The 24,391-nt window shown below is 35.6% G+C and overlaps 1 protein-coding gene across 25 annotated transcripts in view; it reads left to right on the top strand.

Moving 5' to 3' along the window:
- DDX60 (DExD/H-box helicase 60) overlaps positions 1-24,391 on the top strand; it is a 202,919-nt gene that overhangs the window by 71,321 nt on the left and 107,207 nt on the right. For all 25 annotated transcript variants that reach the window (XR_010409612.1, XR_010409627.1, XR_010409613.1 and 22 more), the window contains 8 exons: positions 2,255-2,413; positions 5,486-5,633; positions 7,002-7,154; positions 9,354-9,458; positions 11,078-11,278; positions 16,415-16,519; positions 16,783-16,924; positions 18,575-18,696. Coding sequence is in view for 8 of the 25 variants with exons in the window: in XM_064585252.1 (XP_064441322.1) it covers positions 2,255-2,413; positions 5,486-5,633; positions 7,002-7,154; positions 9,354-9,458; positions 11,078-11,278; positions 16,415-16,519; positions 16,783-16,924; positions 18,575-18,696 (1,135 nt within the window). In the remaining 17 variants the exon portion in view is untranslated. The remainder of the gene's footprint in view (positions 1-2,254; positions 2,414-5,485; positions 5,634-7,001; positions 7,155-9,353; positions 9,459-11,077; positions 11,279-16,414; positions 16,520-16,782; positions 16,925-18,574; positions 18,697-24,391) is intronic.

The raw sequence follows: 24,391 nt of genomic DNA, 5'->3' as shown, positions 1-24,391 counted from the left end.
TTCCCTGTAAGCTTTCTATACAGCTTTGGAGGATGAGAGTGAAATGGAGGCTTCCTAATCTCCACCCCGGAGGAGCTGAGAACTCAGGGCCCCACTCCTCAGTGAGCCCCCAGAGAAAAGCAGTCAATCACTCCCATCTCCCTGGTCTCTGGCTGAACTCCATGCTCACCCGGCCTGCTACCAAGCGTTTCTATTTTTGGTACCCGACGCCCGTGTGGAGTCTCCAAACCCAGCAGATCCCTGTGGTGCACTCCCACACCACTGTTCCCCGGGGAGGAAGGGGAGTCTCCCCGGATCTGCAGCTTGTTGTGTCCCTGCTGGAGGAGCAGTGGCCTGACTGTGCCGCGGATCACGGTTTATGGCAGCCCCGAGCTGAGAGCCCACTCCTCTGCTCTTTCTTTGCAGCTGCTTCCCCGCTCTGATACCTGGGAGCTCTGCCGCACTCAGGCACCCCTGGTCTTTCTGTGACCCTGAGGGTCCTGAGACCACACTGTCTCAGTGAGGGTTCCATCCCCCCTTTAGCCACTGGAGCCATGTCCCTCAGCGAAGCCGACTTCTAAAAGTTCTGATTTTATGCTCCGTGGCTCTATCACTTGCTGGTAGTGGCTGACTGAGGCCCCCTCCCCTGCCGTCTATCTTCCTGAATATCACTTTGGATTCACTTCTCCTTTCGTCCTACCTTCCAGAGAGTGGTCGCTTTTCTGTTCAGAGAGTTGTTACTTTTCTTTTCTTCGATCTCCTGTTGAGTTCGTAGGTGTTCAGAATGGTTTGATCCCTATGTAGCTGAATTCCTGGAACCAGAGGAAATTTAGGTCTCCTACTCCTCCGCCATCTTGCTCCTCCCTCCCCCAAGTGATCTAGATTTTAAAACATGAGGTTCTATGATGAAAATGATGCCATTTCATACAGAATGTACACCTAGATGAAGTAAATTGCATTAAAATAAAAAAAGAAGTAACATGATTTCATGACTAAGAACATGGGCTTTGGAGGCCAGACTCTCCACATACAAGCTGTGGAATCCTGGACAGATCACTTAATCTCTTTATATATCCATTTTCTCATCTATGATATTGGGAAAATAATGGTGCTTTCCTCATAGGGTGATTGTGAGTACAAAATGGATTAATAGATTTATGATACTTAGTGTCTGAAAAATAGCATGTTTAAGTGTTTACTAACTTTATTTTTTTATTGTCTACTATATAAAATTTCTTGCCATGTGTCATAGACTGCCATTTATTTAATCCTTACTTCATCAGTATACCATTCCTGCCTAAGAGCAAAATTTTACTGTATGATCTCACTTACATATATAGAATCTAAAAAAGCTGAACTCATAGAAACAGAGGGTAGATTGGTGGTTGCCAGGTTCTCAGGGGGGTAGGAGTGAGAGAAATGGAGAGATGTTGGTCAAAGGGTACAAACTTCCTGTTATAAGATGAATAAGTTCTGGGGATATAATGTATAGCATGTTGACTATAGCTAATAATACTGTATTGTATACTTCAATGTTGCTAAAAGAGTAGATCTTAAATCTTTTCAGACTAACACAAAAGGCAGCCACCAGAGGTGATAGATGTGTTAACTGACCTTATTATGGTAATCACTTTGTGATATGCAGATGTATCATATCATCATGCTGTACACCTTAAACTTACACAATGTTACATGTCAATTATATTTCAATAAAAATGGAAAAAAACCAAAGGAGTCTCTAAAATTCACAAAAGATTTGTGTAATCTGAACTTACACATATTTATATAATGCTAAGGGCCTTTGATTCTATTAGGAGAAAGGCCTAAATTTGAGTGGAATTAAATACAAGAGCAACTACATCAACAATACCAATAAAAGAGCATAATTCTTTTTTGTTTTTAAACTTTTTTTTCTCATCTTGTTTTGGGGGGGCAATCCCTTTTCTGTATATAAATAGAGAAAATCCATTGTTCTCTGTCCATTACCTGTGGAGTATTTTACCTACTCTTACAGGAAAAATTTTCATGGGCTCTCATTGTTGCCTCAGGGGTAAGGTCTCAACAAGGAGAGGAACTTACTGTTTACTATAATGTAGTTAATAAGGAATCTGCTGACCCAGAATACCTTGTATGCCTATTCAGGATAAAACTCAGAAAGATGGATATTAAAATCTCAACAGGTATATGTCAGGATGTTAACAGTAGATGGAAATATGATTTGAATTTTATTTATGACACTGTTTTCAAGGCAAGTGGTCTTTTCATTTGCTTGTAGATTCAACTTAAGAGATGTAGAACAAACAGCTATATGTGTGAGAAGTTTCCTGGAGCAAAAGCAAAAGAGACAAAGACCTCCTAAAGCTGATAAAGAAGCCTATGACATGACTAACAAACTTCGAAAAGTTAAAAAATCCATTGAGAAACAAAAGACAATGTAAGTATTTAATTAAACAAATTAGTGGTTAAAGGATTAAAATACTCCACAAGTTGAATCGGAAACATAGATTGAATGTGCTACAAAGAAGTTCTAGTTATTGCTTGAACTTATTTGCAAATTGTGTAAATTTGGGTGGGAGAATGGGATAAAGATAAGTGGTCATAATATTTATATACATATTCTTTAGTTGCATAGATGAGTCTCATTTAGGACTTCAGAGAGGCAGGACCACAGCTTATCGGTATTGGTGGATTATGTACCTGACATAATCATCCCTCAAAATAAGCATATGTGACTCCAACTCTCTGTCAGTCCTCAGAACAAAGTCAAAACACGTTGTCTTGGGTCACAATATGGAGGTGTCACTGATTTATCATCACAGTCACATACGTGAACATCGAATGAATTTGAGAATTGATTGAAATGCCAGTTTTATGCTTGATAGAACTTTGCTTTTGACTCCTCTTCCTTGTTCTCATGTCTAATCCTGACAACTCTACTTCAAGATGTTTATTGTTTCCCTATTATTCTATCTTATTTGCTGCCTGATGTAGATGCTTATTATGTCTTCCTTGAATGATTGCAAGGGTCTTTTTTTAGACTCCAGAACCTTAGGGTTCCCTACTCTCCAGTGTAGCTAACAATTGGTCTTGCTAACATTCAAATTAATTAAATTATCCAATGTTCAATGTTCTTTCTTCCTTCTTCCTTGCTTTGATGATAAAGTCTAAATTTTTTGGATGTTGTTGGTATGTCAATAGGTTTTGGGGTTTGCCCTAACTTTTCCAGTTTTACTTCCTACCACTCCCTTCTAATAATAATCAACATTTATGGTCCTCCTTACATGACCTGTTCTTCTACCTCTATGTTTTTCCATGATCTGATCCATCTGCCTTAGGTACACTCCTTTCTGATTGCCCCCAAAGCTTATACTCGTAATTTTGCTATCTCTTCTCTGAATCTTGCTGTAATTCCCAGTTAAATTTAGTACTCTTTTTTTTTTTCCTGTGTCCTTGTTACATTTTCAGTATTTAGTAGATCAGTTATTATAATGCATTATTGTTATTTTCATTTGTCTTTCTTTTTTCTACATTATTAGTATTTTCCTCTTTTTATCTGCAGTGCTCAGCACATTGTTTGGTAGGTAATAGTCATTTCATAAATATTTTAAATGAATCTGAGCAATCAAAAAACTCAGATATTTCTTCAAAGTAGACACAGTTTTCAGAGCTTCTCTGATTCAGATTTCTCAAATTTTAGAGCAAGGTATAATTTGCTGCTGACCTTTCGTCTTATCTTCCCTCTGCCTGTTGTGCTGTTTCCTTGGAAGTAGTGGGAGGTGAAGAGCCCAGATAGGGACAGCATAGGAAGTATGAGCCTTTTCAGTAACTGATCTTTAGACAACTTTTCTTCAGGGCATCATTTCAAATTGGATTAGTGACCAACAATTCAAACTATAAAAATATAAAAGATGTTTTAATACCTTGTTCAGTACCATCATTATATGGAGAGTAAGAGGGGGCCCTGTGTTTTGGAGAGTACCACTCTGACCCTCTTCTATCTGCATCTGTTCCTATAATGTTAGGAGTCAGTGGATATTAAGAGGCGTGGCCACCCGGAGCTCATTCTCACCCTTTTATTTATTTATTTATTTATTTATAAAATATTTTATTTATTTATTTAACAGAGAGAGAGACAGCGAGAGAGGGAACACAAGCAGGGGGAGTAGGAGAGGGAGAAGCAGGCTTCCCTGCAGAGCAGGGAGCCCGATGCGGGGCTCTATCCCAGGACCCTGGGATCATGACCTGAGCTGAAGGCAGACGCTTAACGACTGAGCCACCCAGGTGCCCCTCATTCTCACCCTTTTAAATTCCACATTATTATGGAGCTATATTTATTAAGGTAGAAGGAGAGAATATATTTTATTTGGCAGTTTGTTACCTTGATTCAAAACTTATAGTTAAACAACAATATGTGGGCCTCCATTAGTACCCTGCCCCCTGCTTTGCAAACATTAGGGCCAAGCCTTTCCATGGTCATATCATTCTCCCTTGAATTAAGGGTAATGGTAGTTGGAGGTGGGAACTCTTAGCGATGAGATACTTCTCATATTTGGAGTTGTCTTAAATTCACAGCTAAGAGACAAAGTGAAAAAAATTAAAGAAAGGGTAAGTGATCTGGGTATCTATAAAAGGCCGTTACATTGAGGGATAATGGATAATATGGTCTGATGACATAGCCAGGGTTTATGCAACCATGTCTGAGGTAAGATTCCTTACTAGCACCCTCTGAGATGGGGATATCTGTGTTGGTGATTTATTGAAAGGTTGTGCTTATGAGGGACCTGTGGGAAAGTGAAGGAAGCAAAAATAAAAGGGGAGGGGGAGAAAGTAAAGAAAATATGCATGGATGTGCATGCCTAAGCCTCGTCCAATAGAGAGATCTGGGAGCATCACGAATTGTCCCAGCTTGGGTCCAGGTGGCTGATTTTTGTACCTCATATTAGTTACTGGCCTTAGGCTTCTTCCTCTCTCCCAAGAGAGGTTGTAACCTCACAGGCATTTCTAGGAAGCTCTTGTAGGTTGAGGACAATTCTCCAGGGAACAGTGTAGCTGAGAGCCCTTCCTTAGCAACCAAGCTCAGAGCTGTTGTAGCCTCTACCACAAGGAAAGGACAATGGCCTGAAATTGGCAATGTGGAACAAGGGGGGGACACTTACCTTACCTCCAAGCCTGGTGTCCTAAAGGCTGAAAAAGAGAAAATGATTATCACTTTAGCAAGGGGAAACAAGGTCATGTCGGGAGAACTGGATTTGGTAAGAAGGCTACTTGCAGCAAGGAGGGGAGGGAACATTCAGGGAAGATATGGGTACATAGGGAAATGTTTACTGAAGGACCCCAAGTCCCAGAGGCTAATGAGGAAGAGCATTAGAAGAGGAAGTCTGAGTCAAAATAGTACAGATGTATATAGGAGTGAATGTCTGGGTGATGAGGGGATCTAGGAAGTCTTGGGCTCATGATGATAGCCAAATCTGACTATTCATTATTTAAAATTTATTTTTACAAACAGAGATGAAAAAAGCCAGAAAAATCCCAGAAAAATGGATCAAATCCTAATACATGAAGCTGAACATAATAATCTACTCAAGACTTTAGAGAAGAACCTGGAAATCCCTCAGGAGTGCACATATGCTAATCAAAAAGCTATAGACACTGAGGTCAGTGCTTGGAATAAAATACTCCTCCAGGAAATGACTTCACTCATCAACCATTATTTCTCAGTTATAGACAGTGCTGAATGTAATAACTAAATGCAATCTCTAATAGAATAGAATTCTCTCTCTGTGACCTTCTACTTACACATAAGTCTTGAGGGCTCTGCAGAGCATGTCTAAAAAGGACAGGAAAAGTTTTATAGGTTATCTCTTGCTTGTTAACAATTAACTCCTGAGAGGGTCTGTCCTTTTATTATTTTTTCTTTCACAGAAAGGCTTTTTCACAGCCTGAATTCTAGACTTAAATCCCATACACCTCATTTGAATATTTGGGTACATGTGGTTCAATACCACTTAAATAATGTACACAGAATTTGTCAAAATCAGAAGCTGTCTATATTATAGTTAAAACATTCTACCAAAAGACATTGAAATATAAAAGCGCTATGCCATTTTTTCTGTAAATTTTTTTTAAGGCAAACAATTCATGCTTATGGTAGATGAATTTGAAAATACAAATTAGTAACAATAAAAACAATGTCATCAATCAGAAGTAAACACTGCCCTTCTGGATGAACCCTTTATATGTTTTTCATTTGTGACTACACACACACACACACACACTCACACACAGTTCTATTGTATTTTTTTTTTTTTGTAAACTTCATAGTTTCTTCCTTTTTAATAACTATGAATTTATATCATCATTTGAATGGCTCCTCAATATTCCATTGCGTGGATGACTACACAACCGAAGTGTCTTTTGCTTTTGGATGCTTAGGGGTTTTTTTTCTTTCTTTTTTTTCTCCCTCTCATAAGCAGTGTTTGTTTTTGTACGTATAACTCTCTACACAAGTGGATTTCCCCCCTAGGGAATGGTTATTTTTTAGGCCATTTGTGACTGATTTACAGTGAGAAGTAAGCACTCCCAGACGATATGGGGTAAGGAGCCCACTCTGCCTTCCTGGAGAAGTCTCTCTCTCTCTCTCTCTCTCTCTCTCTCTCTCTCTCTGTCTCTGTCCCTAGGGAGAACTTGTAAGGCTCCAGTAGAGAACTGACTTCCCTCAGGCAAGAGCAGGTAATACACTCACACCTCCTCTGGGTGTTTTGTCTACTGTTTTGTCAGTACTATTCACCCCTGAAGTGGGGTGAAACAGTGAGAGACAGTCTGTTCAAAAATTTGGGAATATTTCCTATAGTTACTGTTGCTGCCATAAATTTTTCTTTGTACTCATGTAAAGTCAATTTCAAGTAGTTGCTTTGTTTAGTCAAACTATTACACAGTATGACTGCTACTTTCTTTAAATATTTTATTCTGATTTAAATTAAACTTAAAATGATCAAAATCCCTAATACTGTTGTTTCTTTCAGACTTTGCAGATGGTGTTTGATCGAGTAAAATTCACAAGAAAGGGTGCAGAACTGAAGGCTTTGGCAAGAAGGGGTATTGGATATCATCACAGCTCTTTAAACTTCAAAGAAAAGCAGTTAGTTGAGATTCTTTTTAGGAAAGGTTTTATTAGGGTAGGTAAATTTTTTCATTCTAAAAGTTGAAGCTGTGTCTGTATGAAAGTGAATGTCCGTGAAAGGAGAAAATAGTAACTTTTTTCTCATCTAATTATATTTTTATTCATTATTTTATTATTTTATCTTTTATTTATTTTTTTTTACAACTCATGATATCACTGCATATCCTTCCATCTCATTTAATTGAGGGAGGGGGTTTGAAGTTTATCATGTAGTTTATGTCTTTTTCAAGAATTAAAATATTCCCTAAACAGATACAGATATTTCTGTAATGAAGTATACCTATTATGATCTTGGAACAACAATCCATTTCTTTTTCATTTATAATATCTAGGGAATTTTGTCAGCTGTTCATATAATTTTGGTTACAAACATTCTTTCACGGGCTTAGAGGGCACTTATAATAGGTTTTGGTCAAATCTGTTCTCAGTATAATAGCTGAAGTAAGAGCAAGAATGTATCACTTCCTCAGGGCTCACTGCGTATTTTGGCAGTTTTTAGATGAGTCATTCCTAAATGCTCTCTCTCTCATCACTCATAGTGGACAAGAGGAAGATTACCTTAAATAGCTTGAAAACCAACCCTTATTATGTTTTATTTATTATCTTACATGAGGATGCATGGGGATAGTCTCGATAAATCTACATGGAGGATTAACATAATTTCTTAGTTTAGATCTTGAGTAATATTTAAGAATAGCCTCTGAGTTTTTTAAATTATCCATATAAAATTTTTTGTATGATGTATATTATATCTGTGTATGTGAGAGAGAGAGAGAGAGCTCAAAAGCAGGGGGATGGAGAGAGGAGAGAGTAAGAGGATAATACACTAGGTAGTATTTTTTAAAGATTTTATTTATTTGAGAGAGAGAGAGAGAGAGAGCACAGAGGGAGAGGGAGTGGGGGAAGCAGACTTCTCACTGAGAAGAGAGCCCGATGCGGGGCTTGATCCCAGGACGCTGGGATCATGACTTGAGCCGAAGACAGACGCTTAATGACTGAGCCACCCAGACACCCCTCTAATTATTGACTTTTAAAGTAAATAAAAAACTTGTTATTAGTTAAGAGAAAAGCTAAGCAAAGTTGTTAATAATATATTTTGGTTTTTATCCAGATTAAAAAATTATCTTTTAACTTTCCTCAATATTTTGCCTTCAGCTCAGGTCCTGATCCCAGGGTCCTGGAATTGAGCCCTGAGTCATGCTCCCTGCTTGACAGGGAGTCTGCTTCTCCCTCTCCTTCTGCCCCTCCTTTCCACTCAAGCTCTCTATCTCTCAAATAAATAAATACAGTCTTTAAAAAAAAAGGTCAATAACTAGAGACAAAATTTTCTACATGCTTATAAATTGAGGAAAAGAGGCACACCTATTTTGATCGGCATATCTTGTGTCTAAAATAGTATATGTTAAATAGTAGTGGCTTAATTACTATTGATTTAATGAATGAATAATTAGATCACTCTAGAGAAGGCAATATGGAAATAGTGATAGCTTTGTTATAGAGAGCACATTTTTAAAAAGGTATTTATTCTACTTATAGTATAAATTTAATGTTCTTACTTTTCCCATTTTTGTTTTTATTAAAGAACTTTAGAAAAATAGTTAATAAATGGTGTGTTTCATTTTCACAGATGTATAGGTCTCAGTTACAGAATAATTAGAGAGAATTATTCCATATACTTAAACATTAACATTAAGCCATGGCATATATGACAATCAATGTAAAGAGAAAGAGAGGGCCATTGGAAATACCCAACATTATATGAGAGAATGAGCAAAAGTTGGATCATTTAAGAAACTTAAAGTTTGCCCTACTCCCATTTTTGGTCAGTTGTCAAGGCAATTCAAGGGGGAAAAATGAAACTTTGTTTTGCCCTTATTACAAGATATGTTATCCCCATAGAAATAACCTTCACAAATAAATTGTAGTGGATGAAGTAGGCAATATCCCAGAAGGTGGTTTGTAAAAGTATTATTACCCTGCCATGAGGAAATTCCCTTTTTTAGTCATTCATTAAGAAATAGTTACTGAACACCTGTCATGTGCCAGGTACTCTTGTCAGTGTGGAGATCCAATATCAAATAGGGCATCTGTGGCTTTCCCACTGCGGTTCAATGGAAGTGCAGAGAGTTTCAGTAACTATATGGCATTCTACTGAAATGCTCTTTCATGAAGAATTGATTTATTCTCTTTCTAGGTGGTGACAGCTACTGGGACACTTGCTTTAGGAATCAACATGCCTTGTAAATCTGTGGTTTTTGCTCAAAACTCAATCTATCTGGATGCTTTAAATTACAGACAGGTATTGCAATATGCATACACTCACTATTTCATTATGAAAGTACGGCCATAAAATGGTAAAAAATGTGAGCTGTTAGTTTACGAATATATTGCAATTCATGTGCTAGCACACCTTGGCATTCATTCGTGCCTGACTCTCTTGATTAGCTGTAGTCTAGTGGTAGGCACATGAGCGCAGAATTATGTGGCCCTCACCAACCAGATATGTGACTTTGGGTGAGACAACTGAACTGCCTGATCCTTTTTTTCCTATCTCCAGAATAGGGGTGACAGTTACTACCCCACAACATTTGCAAGAATTAAATGAAGTTATTTGTAAGAAAGATACATATCAAAGGTGCTAGATGGATGTTTACTCATTCATTTCCTGTGCACATGATTTTGCACTCTGGAGTTAATACTTCTCTCTTCTTTGCTCCCAATACACAATCTATTACCAAGCCCACTTCATTATTCTCTTACATGTATTTGATTTTGCCTTGCAATTTCTGTCTTCACTATCTCTCATCATACATTCTTGGCCTTGTATTATTAAAATGGTTCTTTTGATTTTCAATTCTCCTTACTTTGCTATGTCCTATACACAGTACAGTGTGTCTTCATATGGCTTCCCTGCTCAGGAATATTTGATGAATATTTCTGCTAGCAGCATCATTTTTAGGTATCAGCCAATATTCAAGTTTTTATCAAAATGCCCCCCTCTCTTTCTCTCTAAACACTTACTTCTTATTCTTGTAGGCCTTGTTCCTATCCAATATAACACCCCTCTTATTTCCCACCACTTTACCAACCCCTGTCCTTCTGATCTCTCTTCCTGGGGCTGTGTTCTGCATGAGCTCTCCTCTCCCATATCATCTTTGGGAATCCCATAGTAGGGTTCTCCAGAACCCTATGTGTTATGATGTTTCAGATGATAAACTTGGGAGTCAAAATGCCAGGGTGTGAGTTGGATTCTCCATTTTCTGGTGTTTGACTACAAACAAGTTTCTTCTATCCCTCATGGTCCTATTTCTACATTATAAAATGGAGATAATGATTATATTTACCTTATATGGTTGTTGTTGTGAGGTCTGTATAAAGACAGTTCAAAGAATTTAACACCTTCTAAGCACTTAATACATGAGAACTAATACAACTTCTATAAAGAGTTTGTTTGCTACAAGTAGAATTTCAGAATTTTATCTTACTCATGTATTCCTCAATTTGTGCACAGTTTTTATGGTGATTTGTAATGCAACACACTGGTGTGTGAGAAAGGAACAAGGGAGAGGAAGTGGGAAAGGAGAGAATTGGTGTAATTAGTTCAGCGATAAGTGAATTTGTAATTAGGGTCTAGTCTTCTTGTGCTTTGTTTCATCTATATATTATGATATAAATATATAGCACAATTTTTGGCATGAAATAAGTGTATAATAATGATAAATGCCTCATTCTCAGCTCTGTCTTAGCCATGGTAAATTTCCTAAGTGCTACACCATTGGATTTTAGTTTCAGTTTATATAATGGTTGGACATATGCACAATTTACTTGCTACAACTCCATGTAAAAGGCTCAATTCTTATACTGTGATGGAGAAAATATTTAGGGAAGTTTTACTTTGTGATTCTCTTCTGTTTCCAGATGTCTGGACGTGCTGGAAGACGAGGTCAAGACCTGCTGGGAGATGTATATTTCTTTGATATTCCATTGCCCAAAATAGAAAAACTCATTAAATCCAATGTTCCTGAACTGAGAGGACAATTCCCTCTCGGCATTACCCTGGTCCTGCGACTCATGCTGCTGGCTTCCAAAGGAGATGACCCAGAGGATGCTAAAGCGAAGGTACTGTGCTTGACATTTTCTGAGGTAGAGTCTTCACTACTGGCTTGGCTGTGGTTAGGTTTGCTCTTCTTTAGAAATCTGTAGCAATAACTTCAGTTTCATCAGTTTTTTATGCTTTGCAATGTCTTGCATAGTATAGGGTTGGGGCAGAGTGGGAGAATAATAATTAGTTTTGTTTGTCTCCTCTATCAGTCATAGAATTTGTGCTGGATGGGCATTTGGAATTAAAGATTACTTTTTTCATGTGTGATTGATATTGTCCTATAGTAGTTAAGGGTGCTGGCTATCGATTGTATATTATTTTATATTTTAAAGATTTTATTTATTTACTCAGAGAGAGAGAGAGAAACCGAGAGCATGAGTGAGAGAAGGGGCAGAGGGAGAGGGAAAGGAAGTCTTAAGCAGACTCCCTGATGAGCACAGAGCCTGATGCGGGGCTTGATCTCATAATCCTGGAGATCATGACCCTGAGATCATGACTTGAGGTGAAATCAAGAGTCAGATGTTCAACCCACTGAGCCACCTAGGCACCCCTGGCTATAGATTTTAAAAGATCTGGATTAGATTCCATTTTCAAAAGGAACACGATTTGTTGTGATCATTTTGTAAGAAAAGAGTTTATTTTTTGTAAAAAACAAAGTAATCCAAATTCACCATAGTGCAAAAGGTTGAAAGAAAGCAAAAACCATACCAGGTTTCATCATCCAAAGACAGTCATATTATCATTTTGGTATTTTGGCATAGGTGTACATTTGGTTTTCAAACACTGATATATTTGATTAGATATTGATTGGTATGACTGTAAACTTTTCCTGAAGTTTTTCCTGAGATAAATATTTTGTGTCTAATCACACAATGAAAGATTTAAAATTCATAATGAAACAATTTGGTTTTCATCCTTATGAAGATGCATTGTTTTTGTATATTGATTAGTATGCCCAATTAAATCAGATACTGTTTGTTGATGTGAGGACTCTTTCAGGACTTTCGTGATGAGTTGGCTCTTGTGTTGCTGATGGTCCTACAGAGCAGGCACATATCATTTTAGACCCAAACTTCCCCATTTCTGCATACTTAATTTTTACTTCTGTGTTGGAGAGAAGAATACATCTTTTAGCAAGTGTTTAAAGATTTTTAAAGAAAGTTTATTGGAGTGGTTTATTTTCTTTGCCTTGGCATGTTTGATGGCATGTTTGAGAAGATCTATCTGCAATCTTCACACATAAAAGGCTCAAATATGGACATAAAATTCTTAGAATATTCTCTTTACTCATCACATCAAACTAAGACAGTTTCATTACCTCCGGCATGTACTGTTACAGTGGAGTAGACTCTTTTAGTCTCCCCTGTGGAACTATGTAATTCCTGCTTTCTTGTAGTTAATTTGATTTTTTTCTGCCTATGTATTTATATGAATCTTTTAAAAAAAATCCTTATATTTAAAATTCTTTTCCTCAGGATTTCTTGTTTTGTGGGTCATTTTTTAAATTGATGTTTTAGTTATATGCTAAGAACTTTGAATTTCCATGCTTACATGAAGCATGCTCATAGGAAGCTTCATGCTCAGTTTTTAAAATTGTGGTAAAATAAAAATAACATGAAATTTACCATCTTAACCATTTTTGAGTGTACGATTCAGTACTGCTAAATACATTTGCATTGAATAATGCTCAAGTAGTTTTGGAACTAAGAAGAGATATCTTAAATTAAATCTTTGATATTTGCTTCTGTTTTAATTTGTTCAATTTCTTTTCAGGAAGTGTTATAATTTTTAAATCAAAAATTCTTTTTCTGTACTCCAATGCTATGTTTTTCTTCATTATGAGAAAACATGTGAAGTTTATCTTTCACATTGCTGATGCTGCTCTCCAGAGTTTCAGTTCTGCTCTTTAGTAATACACATGTGGAATTTTAATTTCCTGAAATTCTTCACTATTTCTTATATCACTCTTTTACATATTAATAAAGTATTTTTAAAAATTATTATTTTTTATTGTTATGTTAATCCCCATACATTACATCATTAGTTTTAGATGAAATAAAGTATTTTTAATGTCAATTTATAATTGTCCATTTACCTTATGCTGTTTTGCCTTGTCTTGTAGAGGTCATATCTTATGGTATCCATTGAGGATGCCAAATAATTTTTCAAAAAACTTTTTGCTGCATAAAGAAAATAATTTTTATAGGTCAGCTCCCCCCCTTTTCTTTTGTTTAAGAGTAAAAGCCAATGTTTTTATGGTGGTTCTGCAGAACCTGATCCCTGATTATCTTGTTGAACTAACCTGTTCCTGCTCTCCCACATGAGCCCACTCCCTGCTCCATGGATATTTCAGGCACATTACATAACCTCACTCTTTTATCTCATTCCAGTTTTTGCTCTAACATTATTCTCAGTGAAGCCTACTGTCCACTATGCTTTCTAAATTGTAAATGTATATCCTGTCTGCTGCACTATGATCCGTATTCATTTATATATAGCATGTATCACTCCTTACATAACATCAAATATCTATCATCTATCATCTATCTGTCTTTTTATCTATCTATCTATCTATCTATCTATCTATCTATCTATCTATCTATCATCTATCTATCTATCATGTTTTTATTTATTTTCTCTATATTTTCCACTGGAATATAAGCACTCTGTGGCCAAAGATGGTCGTCTTAGTTCCTGGTATAGACATTTAATAAATATTTTTAGCATATTTTAGTATTTTAGGAAGGTGATCAATTTTCTTATAAAGAGTTGATCTATTGTGGGTTTTTCTATTTTCTCACTTTTGAATATAGGTACATTTTTCTAAGTCTGATGGATTGCCAAAGAATAGGATGTATGATTTCACTCTGGCTTCTCCCTGGCTACCTAAGTGCTATTCAAATACCCTATTAAATGTGAGGCTAGATGAATAGCTTTTGGCCCAAATGTTAGTGTTTAGTAGATTTTAAACTTATGTAGATTTTCTGGACTGAAAGTTTATTGATCCACTTTTGCCAGTCTCACTGCCACATTGATCATGTGGATGTCATTCATCACTAAAAACTATGGTATGCATTGCTATCAGGGTCCTTACCATCTTAATATGACTTTAGTTATGTGTTTACATCTCTAAGATTACAGTGAACCACCATGAGTTGCTCACCCTCTTACTACTCAGCTGTTTTCTTGCTGTTGCCATCTATGACTAAATGTAGAGCAACAGAGAGAGAGAGAGGTAGTAGGAAAGGGCATTTTTGGCACTCTCAAAAAGAATCATCCTAGAGTAAAGGTGAGGTACACCATGTCCCCCTTCCTATCTCCCTTCTTTTTCTCATCTGTATCCTCCCACCTTCTTTTTACATTGTCCATTGGCCTTACAATGAGTACAGACTCTTCCCAGGTTCTACAAACTCTCAGGCCTAATGGTAGCCAGGCTTAAATTTGGTGATGTCAGGAAATTTTCCTTTTATTAGAACCTCATAGATGTTTTAGTGGGCAGCTAAAAGGTTATCTGAACTGCTATCTCAGTGCTGTTTTACCCCAAAAACCAAGCAATATTTTTTTAAAAGATTACTTATTTATTTGACAGAGAGAGACACAGCGAGAGAGGGAACACAAGCAGGGGGAGTGAGAGAAGGAGAAGCAGGCTTCCCACAGAGCAGGGAGCCCGATGTGGGGCTCGATCCCAGGACCCTGGGATCATGACCTGAGCTGAAGGCAGACGCTTAACGACTGAGCCACCCAGGCGCCCCTCTTTTTCTCTTTTTAAAGACTTATCTATTTTAGAGAGAGAGAGAGAGAGAGAGAGAGAGCGCATGAGCGGGGGAGGGGCGGAAGGAGAGGGACAGAAATCCTCAAACAGACTCCCCACTAAGCATGGAGCCTGACACAGGGATTGATCCCAGGACCCTGAGATCATGACCTGAGCCGAAGGCAGATGCTTAATGACTGAGCCACCCAGGTGCCGCAACCAAGCAATATTTTTATTACTCTTGTTTTAATCAACCTAGTTCTATTATTTTTGCCACAACACTGCAGGGAATGCAATAGCATATCTTGTTTTTCTCTAGAATAAACCTAGAGCTGTAAGCTCTTAAACTGGGTTCACATTCATTATCAGAATTTTTGGCAATATGTTTCATTTCTGATGATTCTGTTTTATATGTTCTATTTGTTAAAGGAAGGTTGTGCCATGTAAGAAGATGGTAAAGCAAATAATTTGAAATTTAACTGAATCTTATATATTGCAGGAATCTGTGTGGTATAATAGATATGGGTAATATCTATCCTATTGTTTTATATTCTTTTATGTGATAGGTGCAGCGACGGGAGGAGACAGAGGTAAATTTCAGGAGAATAAAGTATAAGCCTCAGAGACAGGAGTCAGGGCACACTATGTGGGACTATATGTGAAGGGTACCAGGCTGGTCAGCAGGAGAAAGATAGGAGCTGTAGGAAGGTTTAGGTGACCTGCCTTTATTATAGTTTCTATGGAAAAGGCAAGACAGGGCAGAGTAAGCAGTTAAGAATGGGCTAGTTTGTTTATTTATTTTTTATTTTTTTTAAAGATTATTTATTTATTTGACAGAGAGAGACGCAGCGAGAGAGGGAACACAAGCAGGGGGACCGGGAGAGGGAGAAGCAGGCTTCCCGCTGAGCAGGGAGCCTGATGCAGGGCTCGATCCCAGGATCCTGGGATCATGACCTGAGCCAAAGGCAGATGCTTAATGACTGAGCCACCCAGGCGCCCCGGACGGGCTAGTTTGAATAATTCTGCTGGGTTTTGGGCTGTGCAGGTGGCCTCTTGTTGCCTGGGACCTTGCTCTGGGATGATTTAGGACACAAGAAGTATTGGCTAGATGTGTGAGAATTAGGGAAGGAAGTAGTTGGGGGTATAAACTTGGGATTGGTTGGTTTGTATATGATAGGCATGCTTTTAGGCAAGTTGTTGTTATCTTTAGGATTTAGCTAGCCTGGGAAGGGACAGTCTCTTCCCAACCAGAAAAGTTTTTTGTTTGTTTGTTTTTCTCAAAAAGGTTTTTTTAAGATGTCAAAACATCATAAGAAAAAATTTAAAATTATAATATACCTATATTATTATTTAAAAATATATTTCATAAAACTAACATGATGTGAATTATTCTTCTTTAAAGGTGCTGTCAGTGCTAAAGCATTCATTGCTGTCCTTCAAAAAACCCAGAGTCATGAAGATATTAAAACTTTATTTCTTGTTTTCTTTGCAATTCCTTGTGAAACAGGTATGATTGTCCTTTGTCTTTTTGTGAAATAGGAATGGTACTATCTTTATTTTTTATCATGCTGAATTAATTGTGGTCTTTAGAAGGTTATATTCAATGATGAATATTTCTTTACTTGATATAATTATCGCAACTGGGCCAGGTAACGATTACCAATCTCTCTTATACTGGCATTAAATACTGTTTTAAACTAGCTCTTAATAAGTGAGTTATTAATTAATGGATGTATTGAGTCAAACTAATAAATTATTTTTGTTTTTTAGGGCTATTTAGATCAAGAAGGTAAACCAATGGGGTTTGCTGGACTTGTATCACATTTGCATTATCATGAGCCTTCTAATCTTGTTTTTGTCAGTTTTCTTGTAAAAGGCCTTTTCCATAATCTCTGTCAGCCAACTAGGGAAGGTAAGCTTGATGTTTGTGTGTATAATCTTAAAAGAGTAACAGAGACTATAGTGAAGCTAGCACTTAGGAAAATTTTTTCTACAAAGAAAACACAAGTTAATATTTAGATAATTTAGAGATACGAAATTGGATAAAATAAAGTTTTGTATACCTATTAATATAGATCATATGGGAGACAACCGTATTTTGTGACACCTATTTTAAAATGTCAGTTTCTTATGAACTTTAGTGATCTATGGACTCCAGGACTCAGAACATAATTAAAAAATATATGATTTTTTAATAAATATTTTTTCTTAATTATATGTAATATGTGCTCATCATAGAAAAGGGATATAGGAAGGCATTATGTTAAATATAATGTTCACCATTAGTATTTGTGAGTATTTTCTTCCAATCATATTTTCTTAGAATATAACTATATAGTATTTTTAAATAACTGATACATTAATTGCATAATCTAGAATCTTGTTTTCCCTGAAATATAGTTTTGCCAATATCATGTAAACTTTTTGTGAATTCCTTTTAAATGCCTGCCTAATATTCCGTTTAATACATTTTTAAAATTAAAAACTTTGATTTTTATAATTAAACCATAGACCCTTAAACAGTGTCCCCATAAGAAATGTTTTCCTTTTGGTGCTTAAATTTGTTATATTTCCTACTGCCTGGCAAATACAGTGCCTTTCACAGCATTTCTTTATCTTCTGTCATGAACTGATAGCAGCAACACTTTACTTTGTGCAATAGGTCCAGTCACTATGCTCTGAACATGCATTGTTCTGTGAAACAAGAATACTCAGGAAATTCTGTCCCCCTAAAAACTCTGTAAGAGGAGAAATAATTTCCTGCAACAGGAAGTACAGTTATGTTCATTGCTGTATGGGTGTGGGTGGGGTGGGAGGGTGTAAGCTATTATAATCATGGATATAGAAAATTTGATAACTTTATGAGGCACATAATATGGACTATCACTCTTTTGTAAGTAAGGAAACTCAGACACAGAGAAGTTAAATAAATTGCCATGGTCACACAATTTTAATAAGTGTCAGAGCCAAGATTCAAATATAAGTAGTCTGACTCTAGAGCCCAAGTTATAAAAGGTGTGACCTTTTTAATCACTGCAGTGTAATGCTCATGTGTTGTGAAAGACAGAAAATAAGTCAAGTTGATGGTATCTTAATATGAGTGACAAGAAGGTAAGACAGGGAGATAAGGCTGGGAGGTTATTTGTGGGCTGAATTTTGGAAAGCCTTAAATGCTGGGCTGGGGAGATTGGATTTTGTTTATGAGGCATTGAGATGCAATCAGAGATTTTTGAATGGGTGAAAGATATGATCATAAAATGCTTTAGGAAAACTGGTCATAGCCTGAAGTTGGAGGGGCGTGGGGGGGGGGGTAGAATCCAGTAAGGAGATGAGGCAATTTGTGGTTGGAATGATTTTGGTCCGAACTAGCGTGGGAGTAGCAAGAATGAAAAAGAAGGCACAGATGTAAACTGTCAGCAGATATAGTCATTCCTTGGTTGCTGTATTTGTCACATATTTTCAGTTTCCATGAAATGAAATGCAGTATAACATTCAATTTAAATGTTGAAAATGGGATTGACACACTTTTTTACATTTAAACAAGGCACTTTGTTTTGTATAGGCTCAAAACATTTTTCTCAAGATGTTATGGAAAAGCTGTTGTTAGTCTTGGCAAATCTGTTTGGAAGAAGACCTCTTCCAGCAAAGTTCCAGGAGACTACTGTCAAGTTTTATCAATCAAAGGTAAAATTTATGCTTCTAATAACATTAATCAATGTAATTAAGTAGATCCTACCATAAATGATTCAGTGGCAGTAGGATTTTATCAATATAGGGTTCATTTGTTTTATAGAATAATAGTTTGTTCTTTCTGTAATCGCTGTTATATTTAACCTCTAATTCATAAGCCTCTCCATATAAATATATCAAGAGATTAAATTTCTTGAGGAAAAATAAGAATTTTGCTCATGTTTTCCATTTGATTGTATGACTCTATCAAATTATAGTATTCAGTGGCTAGAGAAAAAAATGTAGATATTTATACAATAAATGAACTAATAGTTCCTATCATTGAATATGTAGTTCCCTTAGGGTCTTTTTACCTTGAGGTAGGGCTACAGGCAAAAAGCATATGTTGTGAACTATAATGTCCTCACTGAAAAAATATTAGAATAGTCATTGAAGAAATAATTCCTTGACCCACATAGAATAAAAGCAGGAAAACTCTTTTCCAATTTTATTTGCAACATATTCTTTGATCAGGATTTGCTATTATTAAATCAACATCAATACTGTTACTAATATACCCCACTAGAATCTGAGAAAATGGGATAGGCAGGTTATACTAAATAACCTTAGTAAAATGTGACAAGGAACAAAAAGAGATGAGTTAATCTATATTGTTAACTCCACAATGTCAAATTACAAATCTTAGCCCTCACAGAATGTTCTCTTGACCAGTGAACACAACTTTAGTCATTGACCTATCATCTTCACATTTTTTCATTACATGTAAATTCTTGAAGTATTATTTGTTTTTTTAAATAATTTATATTTAACTTAGAAAAGTCAGTATCTAAATTCTCACAAAGAAAGACATCATAAAAATATACAGTAAAGGAAGGTTTTGTGTGGGGGCCTCCTGTCTTTCTTACTCTCTGTCAGTTTCTTTTTTTTTTTTTTTAAAGATTTATTTATTTATTTATTTGAGACAGAGAGAATGAGAGAGAGAGAGCACATGAGAGGGGGGAGGGTCAGAGGCAGAAGCAGGCTCCCTGCCGAGCAGGGAGCCCGATGCGGGACTCGATCCCGGGACTCCAGGATCATGACCTGAGCCGAAGGCAGTCGCTTAACCAACTGAGCCACCCAGGTGCCCCTCTCTGTCAGTTTCTTTCTCTCTCTCTTTTTTAAAGGTTATTGGAAATTTGTGTGCTTCCAGATGGATATAGTAAGTGGTTATCATTCGTATTGCAACAGAAAGCTGTGGAAACAATGGGGATTTGGCTGGCTAAAATTGTAAAATGGCAAGAACTTACTAATGGTGTGATGGGAATCTTTAATCGTGGTTTCCTCACAAAGAATTTGTTGATTCTGGACATGGTTTGAAAATTGTACTTAGCATATACAGAGAGCCTCTTCTATGAGATTAAAAAAATTATTAAAGCTTTTAGTGACCACATGGGACTAGAGTGACAGAAACTTGGGAGGCATAGTGTTTCTATGAGTTTACTGAGGATGTTTACTGAGTACCAGATCTGCATGCAATGTTGGAGTACCACACCAAATTTTTTGCAGTCTTGTGGCAATTATTAAGTAAAAAGCCATTAGAAGGAAGGTTCTGCATTTATTTATGCCCCTGAAGACATTTTTGAAAGCTTTAGAGCTGGAAGATGTAGAAGGTTTAGAAAGCTCTGTAGGAAAAAGGAAGATCTTTGGAAGTCTTTTAGGACTGAGAAAACGAGACCCACCAGTCTCATACTCAAAGTCCAAAAGGGTCATGACCCAGGAATAGAGTTATATCAGGTATAGACTGGAACTTAATAAAACTGGAAAACAATACCAGCAATACCAACAGTACCACTTTAGTCTCTACTTGGACTGAAGTGATCACATCTTCAATCATGTAACCAAACAAAAAAATGGGAGAACTCACTCTGGTGGAAGATAACATCATTTGAAGCTCATCAGGTCCTTTTGTAAACAATTTATGGTGAAAAAACCCCCAAATATAAAATAAATAAATGGATAAATATGAACATTAAACTAAAACTACTGAAAGTCAAAAACAAAGAGAAAATCATAAACCAGCTAGAGCTGAAACAGGCATTTCCTTGAAAAAAAAGCAGTAATATTGATAGCTGACTTTTTAACCAAAATAACTGAAGCTAGAAAAAAATGGGCAATAATTTCATCCTACTCTATTTTCGTACATAAATATGTTACGTATATTTTGAATATGTTTTAAACATAATTTAAAATAGAATAAATATATTATGATTGATTTAATAACATATCAGGAGGGTATGCATATATCTACCTTTTTTAGCTTTATTGTTATTGAGGTGTAATTGATATACAAGGAATTGCACACATTTAATGTATATGTCTTAATGAGTTTGGACATATGCATATACCCATGATATCATCACTACAACCAAGGTACTAAACATATTTATCACATCCCATATTCCTTGTGTGTGAGGTGGCTTTTTCCTTTTTTTTTTTTTTTTTTTGGTCGGAACACTTAACATGAGATTTATCCTCTTTATGTATTTTAAAGTTTACAATATTGTATTGTTAACTATAGGTACTTTGTTGTACAGTAGGTCTCTAGAATTTATTTATCTTGCATAACAGAAACTTTATATCCAATGAAAAACAATTCCCCATTTCTTCCTCCACCCAGGCCCTGGCAGTCATCATTCTAGTCTCTGCTTCTATGAGTTTGACTATTTAAGATATGAGTGGAATATAAGTAGAATTTATAAGATATAAATTCCATTACATGAAATCATGAATTACTTCTCCTTCTGTGACTGGCTTATTTTACTTAGCATAATATCCTCTAGGTTCATCCATGTTGTTGCAAATGGAAAGATTTTCTTCCTTTTCAAGATGGAATAATATTCTGTTGTATGTATATACCACATTACCTTATCCGTTCATCTGTTGATGGACATTTGGTTTGTTTCCATATCTTGCTTATTGTGAACAATTTTGCAGTGAACATGGGGGGACAGATATCTCTTCAAGATCCTTATTTCAATTCTTTTGGATATATACATCAGAATGGGATTGCTGCATCATATAGTAGTTCTATTTTTAATTTTTTGAAAAAACTCCACATGTTTTCCATAGTAGCTGCACCAGTGTACGTTTCCACCAAAAGTGCATAGGGATTCTAATTTTTCTATATTCTCCTCAACACTTACCTTTTTGATTTTTTGATAATACCCATACTAACAGGTAGGAGACAATATCTCATGTGGCCTTCATCTGCATTTCCCGAATGATTAGTGCAGTTGAGCAACTTTTAATACACATGGTGGCCATTTGCATGACTTCTTTGGAGAAATGTCTAATCAAGTCCTTTGCCCATTTTTTTGATTTTTTGCTATTGAGTTGTAGAAGATTCTTATATATATTTGGATATTATCCCCTTACCAGATAGGTGGCTTAGAAATATTTTCTCTCATTCTGGAAATGCCTTTTCACTTTATTATTTCCTTTGCTGTGCAGAAGCTTTTTAGGTTGATTTAGTCCTACTTGTTTATTTTCATTTTTGTTGCCTGTGCTTCTGGTGTCATATAAAAAAAAATAATTTCCAAGATCAATGTCTTTATATTTTCTTTTATGAATTTTACAGTTTCAGGTCTTACATTTAAGTCTTTAATGCATTTGAGTTTATTTTTATGTGCAGTGTGTGGTAAGGGTCAATATCATTCTTTTACATGTGTATATCAAATTTTGCCAACACCATTTGTTGAAGAGATTATCCTTTCCCCACTGTGTGTTCTTGGCACCCTTGTCAAAGATCTTTTGACCATATATACTTGGATTTATTTCTGGACTCTCTTTTGTTCCATTAGTCTATATGTCTTTCATGATACTGGTACAATACTGTTTTAATTAGTGTAACTTTGTAATATATTTTAAAATTAAGAAATGTAATGCCTCTGGATTTGTTTCTTTTTCCCCCCTCAAGATTATTTTGACTATTCAGGGTCTTTTGTGATTCCATATGAATTTTGGGATTGATTTTTATGTTTCTGTAAAAAATGCCATGAGATTTTGATAGGAATTGCAAAGAACATGTAGATCCATTTGGATAGTTTTGACATCTTAATAGTATGGCATGCCTTTGCATTATTTGTGTCTGCTATAATTTCGTTCATGAGTGTTTTATACTTTTTAATATAGAGATCTTTCACCTCCTTGGTTAAGTTATAGCTAAATATTCTATTCTTTTTGATGCTATTACAAATGAGATTGTCCTAATATTCTTTTCAGATACTTATTTAATGTATAGAAACCAACTATTTTTTTATGTTGATTTTGTATCCTCCAACTTTGCTGATATTGTTCTGACAGTTTCTTGTGTATGTGCTAAAGGGAATATCATATATTGTAGGCAGACAAAAAAATTCTAAACTTGGGAGAATTGAAAATGTAACAGGGCAAGAAGTATACTAGAAAGGATAATGTGGGTAGATATAAATAAATATCTACTGTATCTAAAAATAATTATAGTGTATTATGAAATCTATAATATATATACATAACTAAAATGCATGATGGTCATAATGCAAGTGTTGGGAAGGGTAAATATATTTGAATATTTTAAGGTTCTTACACTATTAAGAGTTGTAAAAATTAAAGATGTATTTTGTATTCTCTGGGATAAAGACTAGCAAAATAGTGCACAAATAAGTGTTAATAGAAGAAAAACTGATAAAATACAAGAACATAGAAAATAATATATAATATATGGTTGGGATAGAAACTGAATACTAAAATAGTATATATAAACTCAACTGTATAAGTAACTGCATTGAATATATATGTACTAAATACTTCAGGTAAAATACTAACATTTTTAGATATTATTAAGAAAAAACCCACAATTATATGCTGTTTGTACAAATCACATCTTAGCCATAAGGTCCCAGAAAGGTTGAAAGTAAAATGATAGAAAAAGAGATATGCCAGCTAAATACTTACCGGAAATACTTGCCTGAAAATTAGGTAGCTTCATTTCTAAATACATATAGGTCACCAGAAGAAATAGCAAAAGACTTTAACATGGTTCTGGGACTAAGGGCATGGGTGGTAAGAGAGCCCTGATTAGTCGTTGTAAGCCTTGTAACACTGATTTTTTTTTTAAATTTGTACTTGTAGTGCTCACTGTAATAAAATACCTTTTGAATATAAATAGAATTCTTAAAAAAGAAAATTAAAAAATTAGGAAAAATACATATAGGATGAAAATAAAATGGAATTATAAAATATTTTAATTAAACAATAATAAATATACAAATACAAGATGTAATTCATACAATGATTAGAGCAAAATTTATAGCCTTATAATCATATCTTAGAAAAGAATACAAGCTGAAAAAAATCAATGATTTAATTTTTCAGCCTAAGAAGCTAGGAAAACAAAACAAATAGAAAATCTAACATAAGGGACACCTGGGTGGCTCAGTCGTTAATTAACGACTATTGAAAAGAACAAAAGAGGATATTATGAATGATTTATGCCAATACACTTGGTTATTTGGACAAAATGGGAAAATTCCTAGAAAATGCAACCTTCCAAACTAACCAAGGAAGATATAAAAAGTCCTGTGTCTGGTATCTATTAAAGAATTGTGGTCAGTTATTTTAAAAACTTTCCCACAAAAAAGGAAAAAGTGCACTTATGATGAGCACTCAGTGT

The sequence above is a fragment of the Mirounga angustirostris genome, unplaced genomic scaffold, assembly GCF_029215605.1.
Source record: "Mirounga angustirostris isolate CCGP_5_RB_7025 unplaced genomic scaffold, mMirAng1.0.hap1 SCAF_2, whole genome shotgun sequence".
In the NCBI taxonomy this organism is placed as follows: domain Eukaryota; kingdom Metazoa; phylum Chordata; class Mammalia; order Carnivora; family Phocidae; genus Mirounga; species Mirounga angustirostris.
The sequence above is the reverse complement of the archived record's forward strand: the minus strand, read 5'-3'. Positions and strand labels throughout refer to the sequence as shown.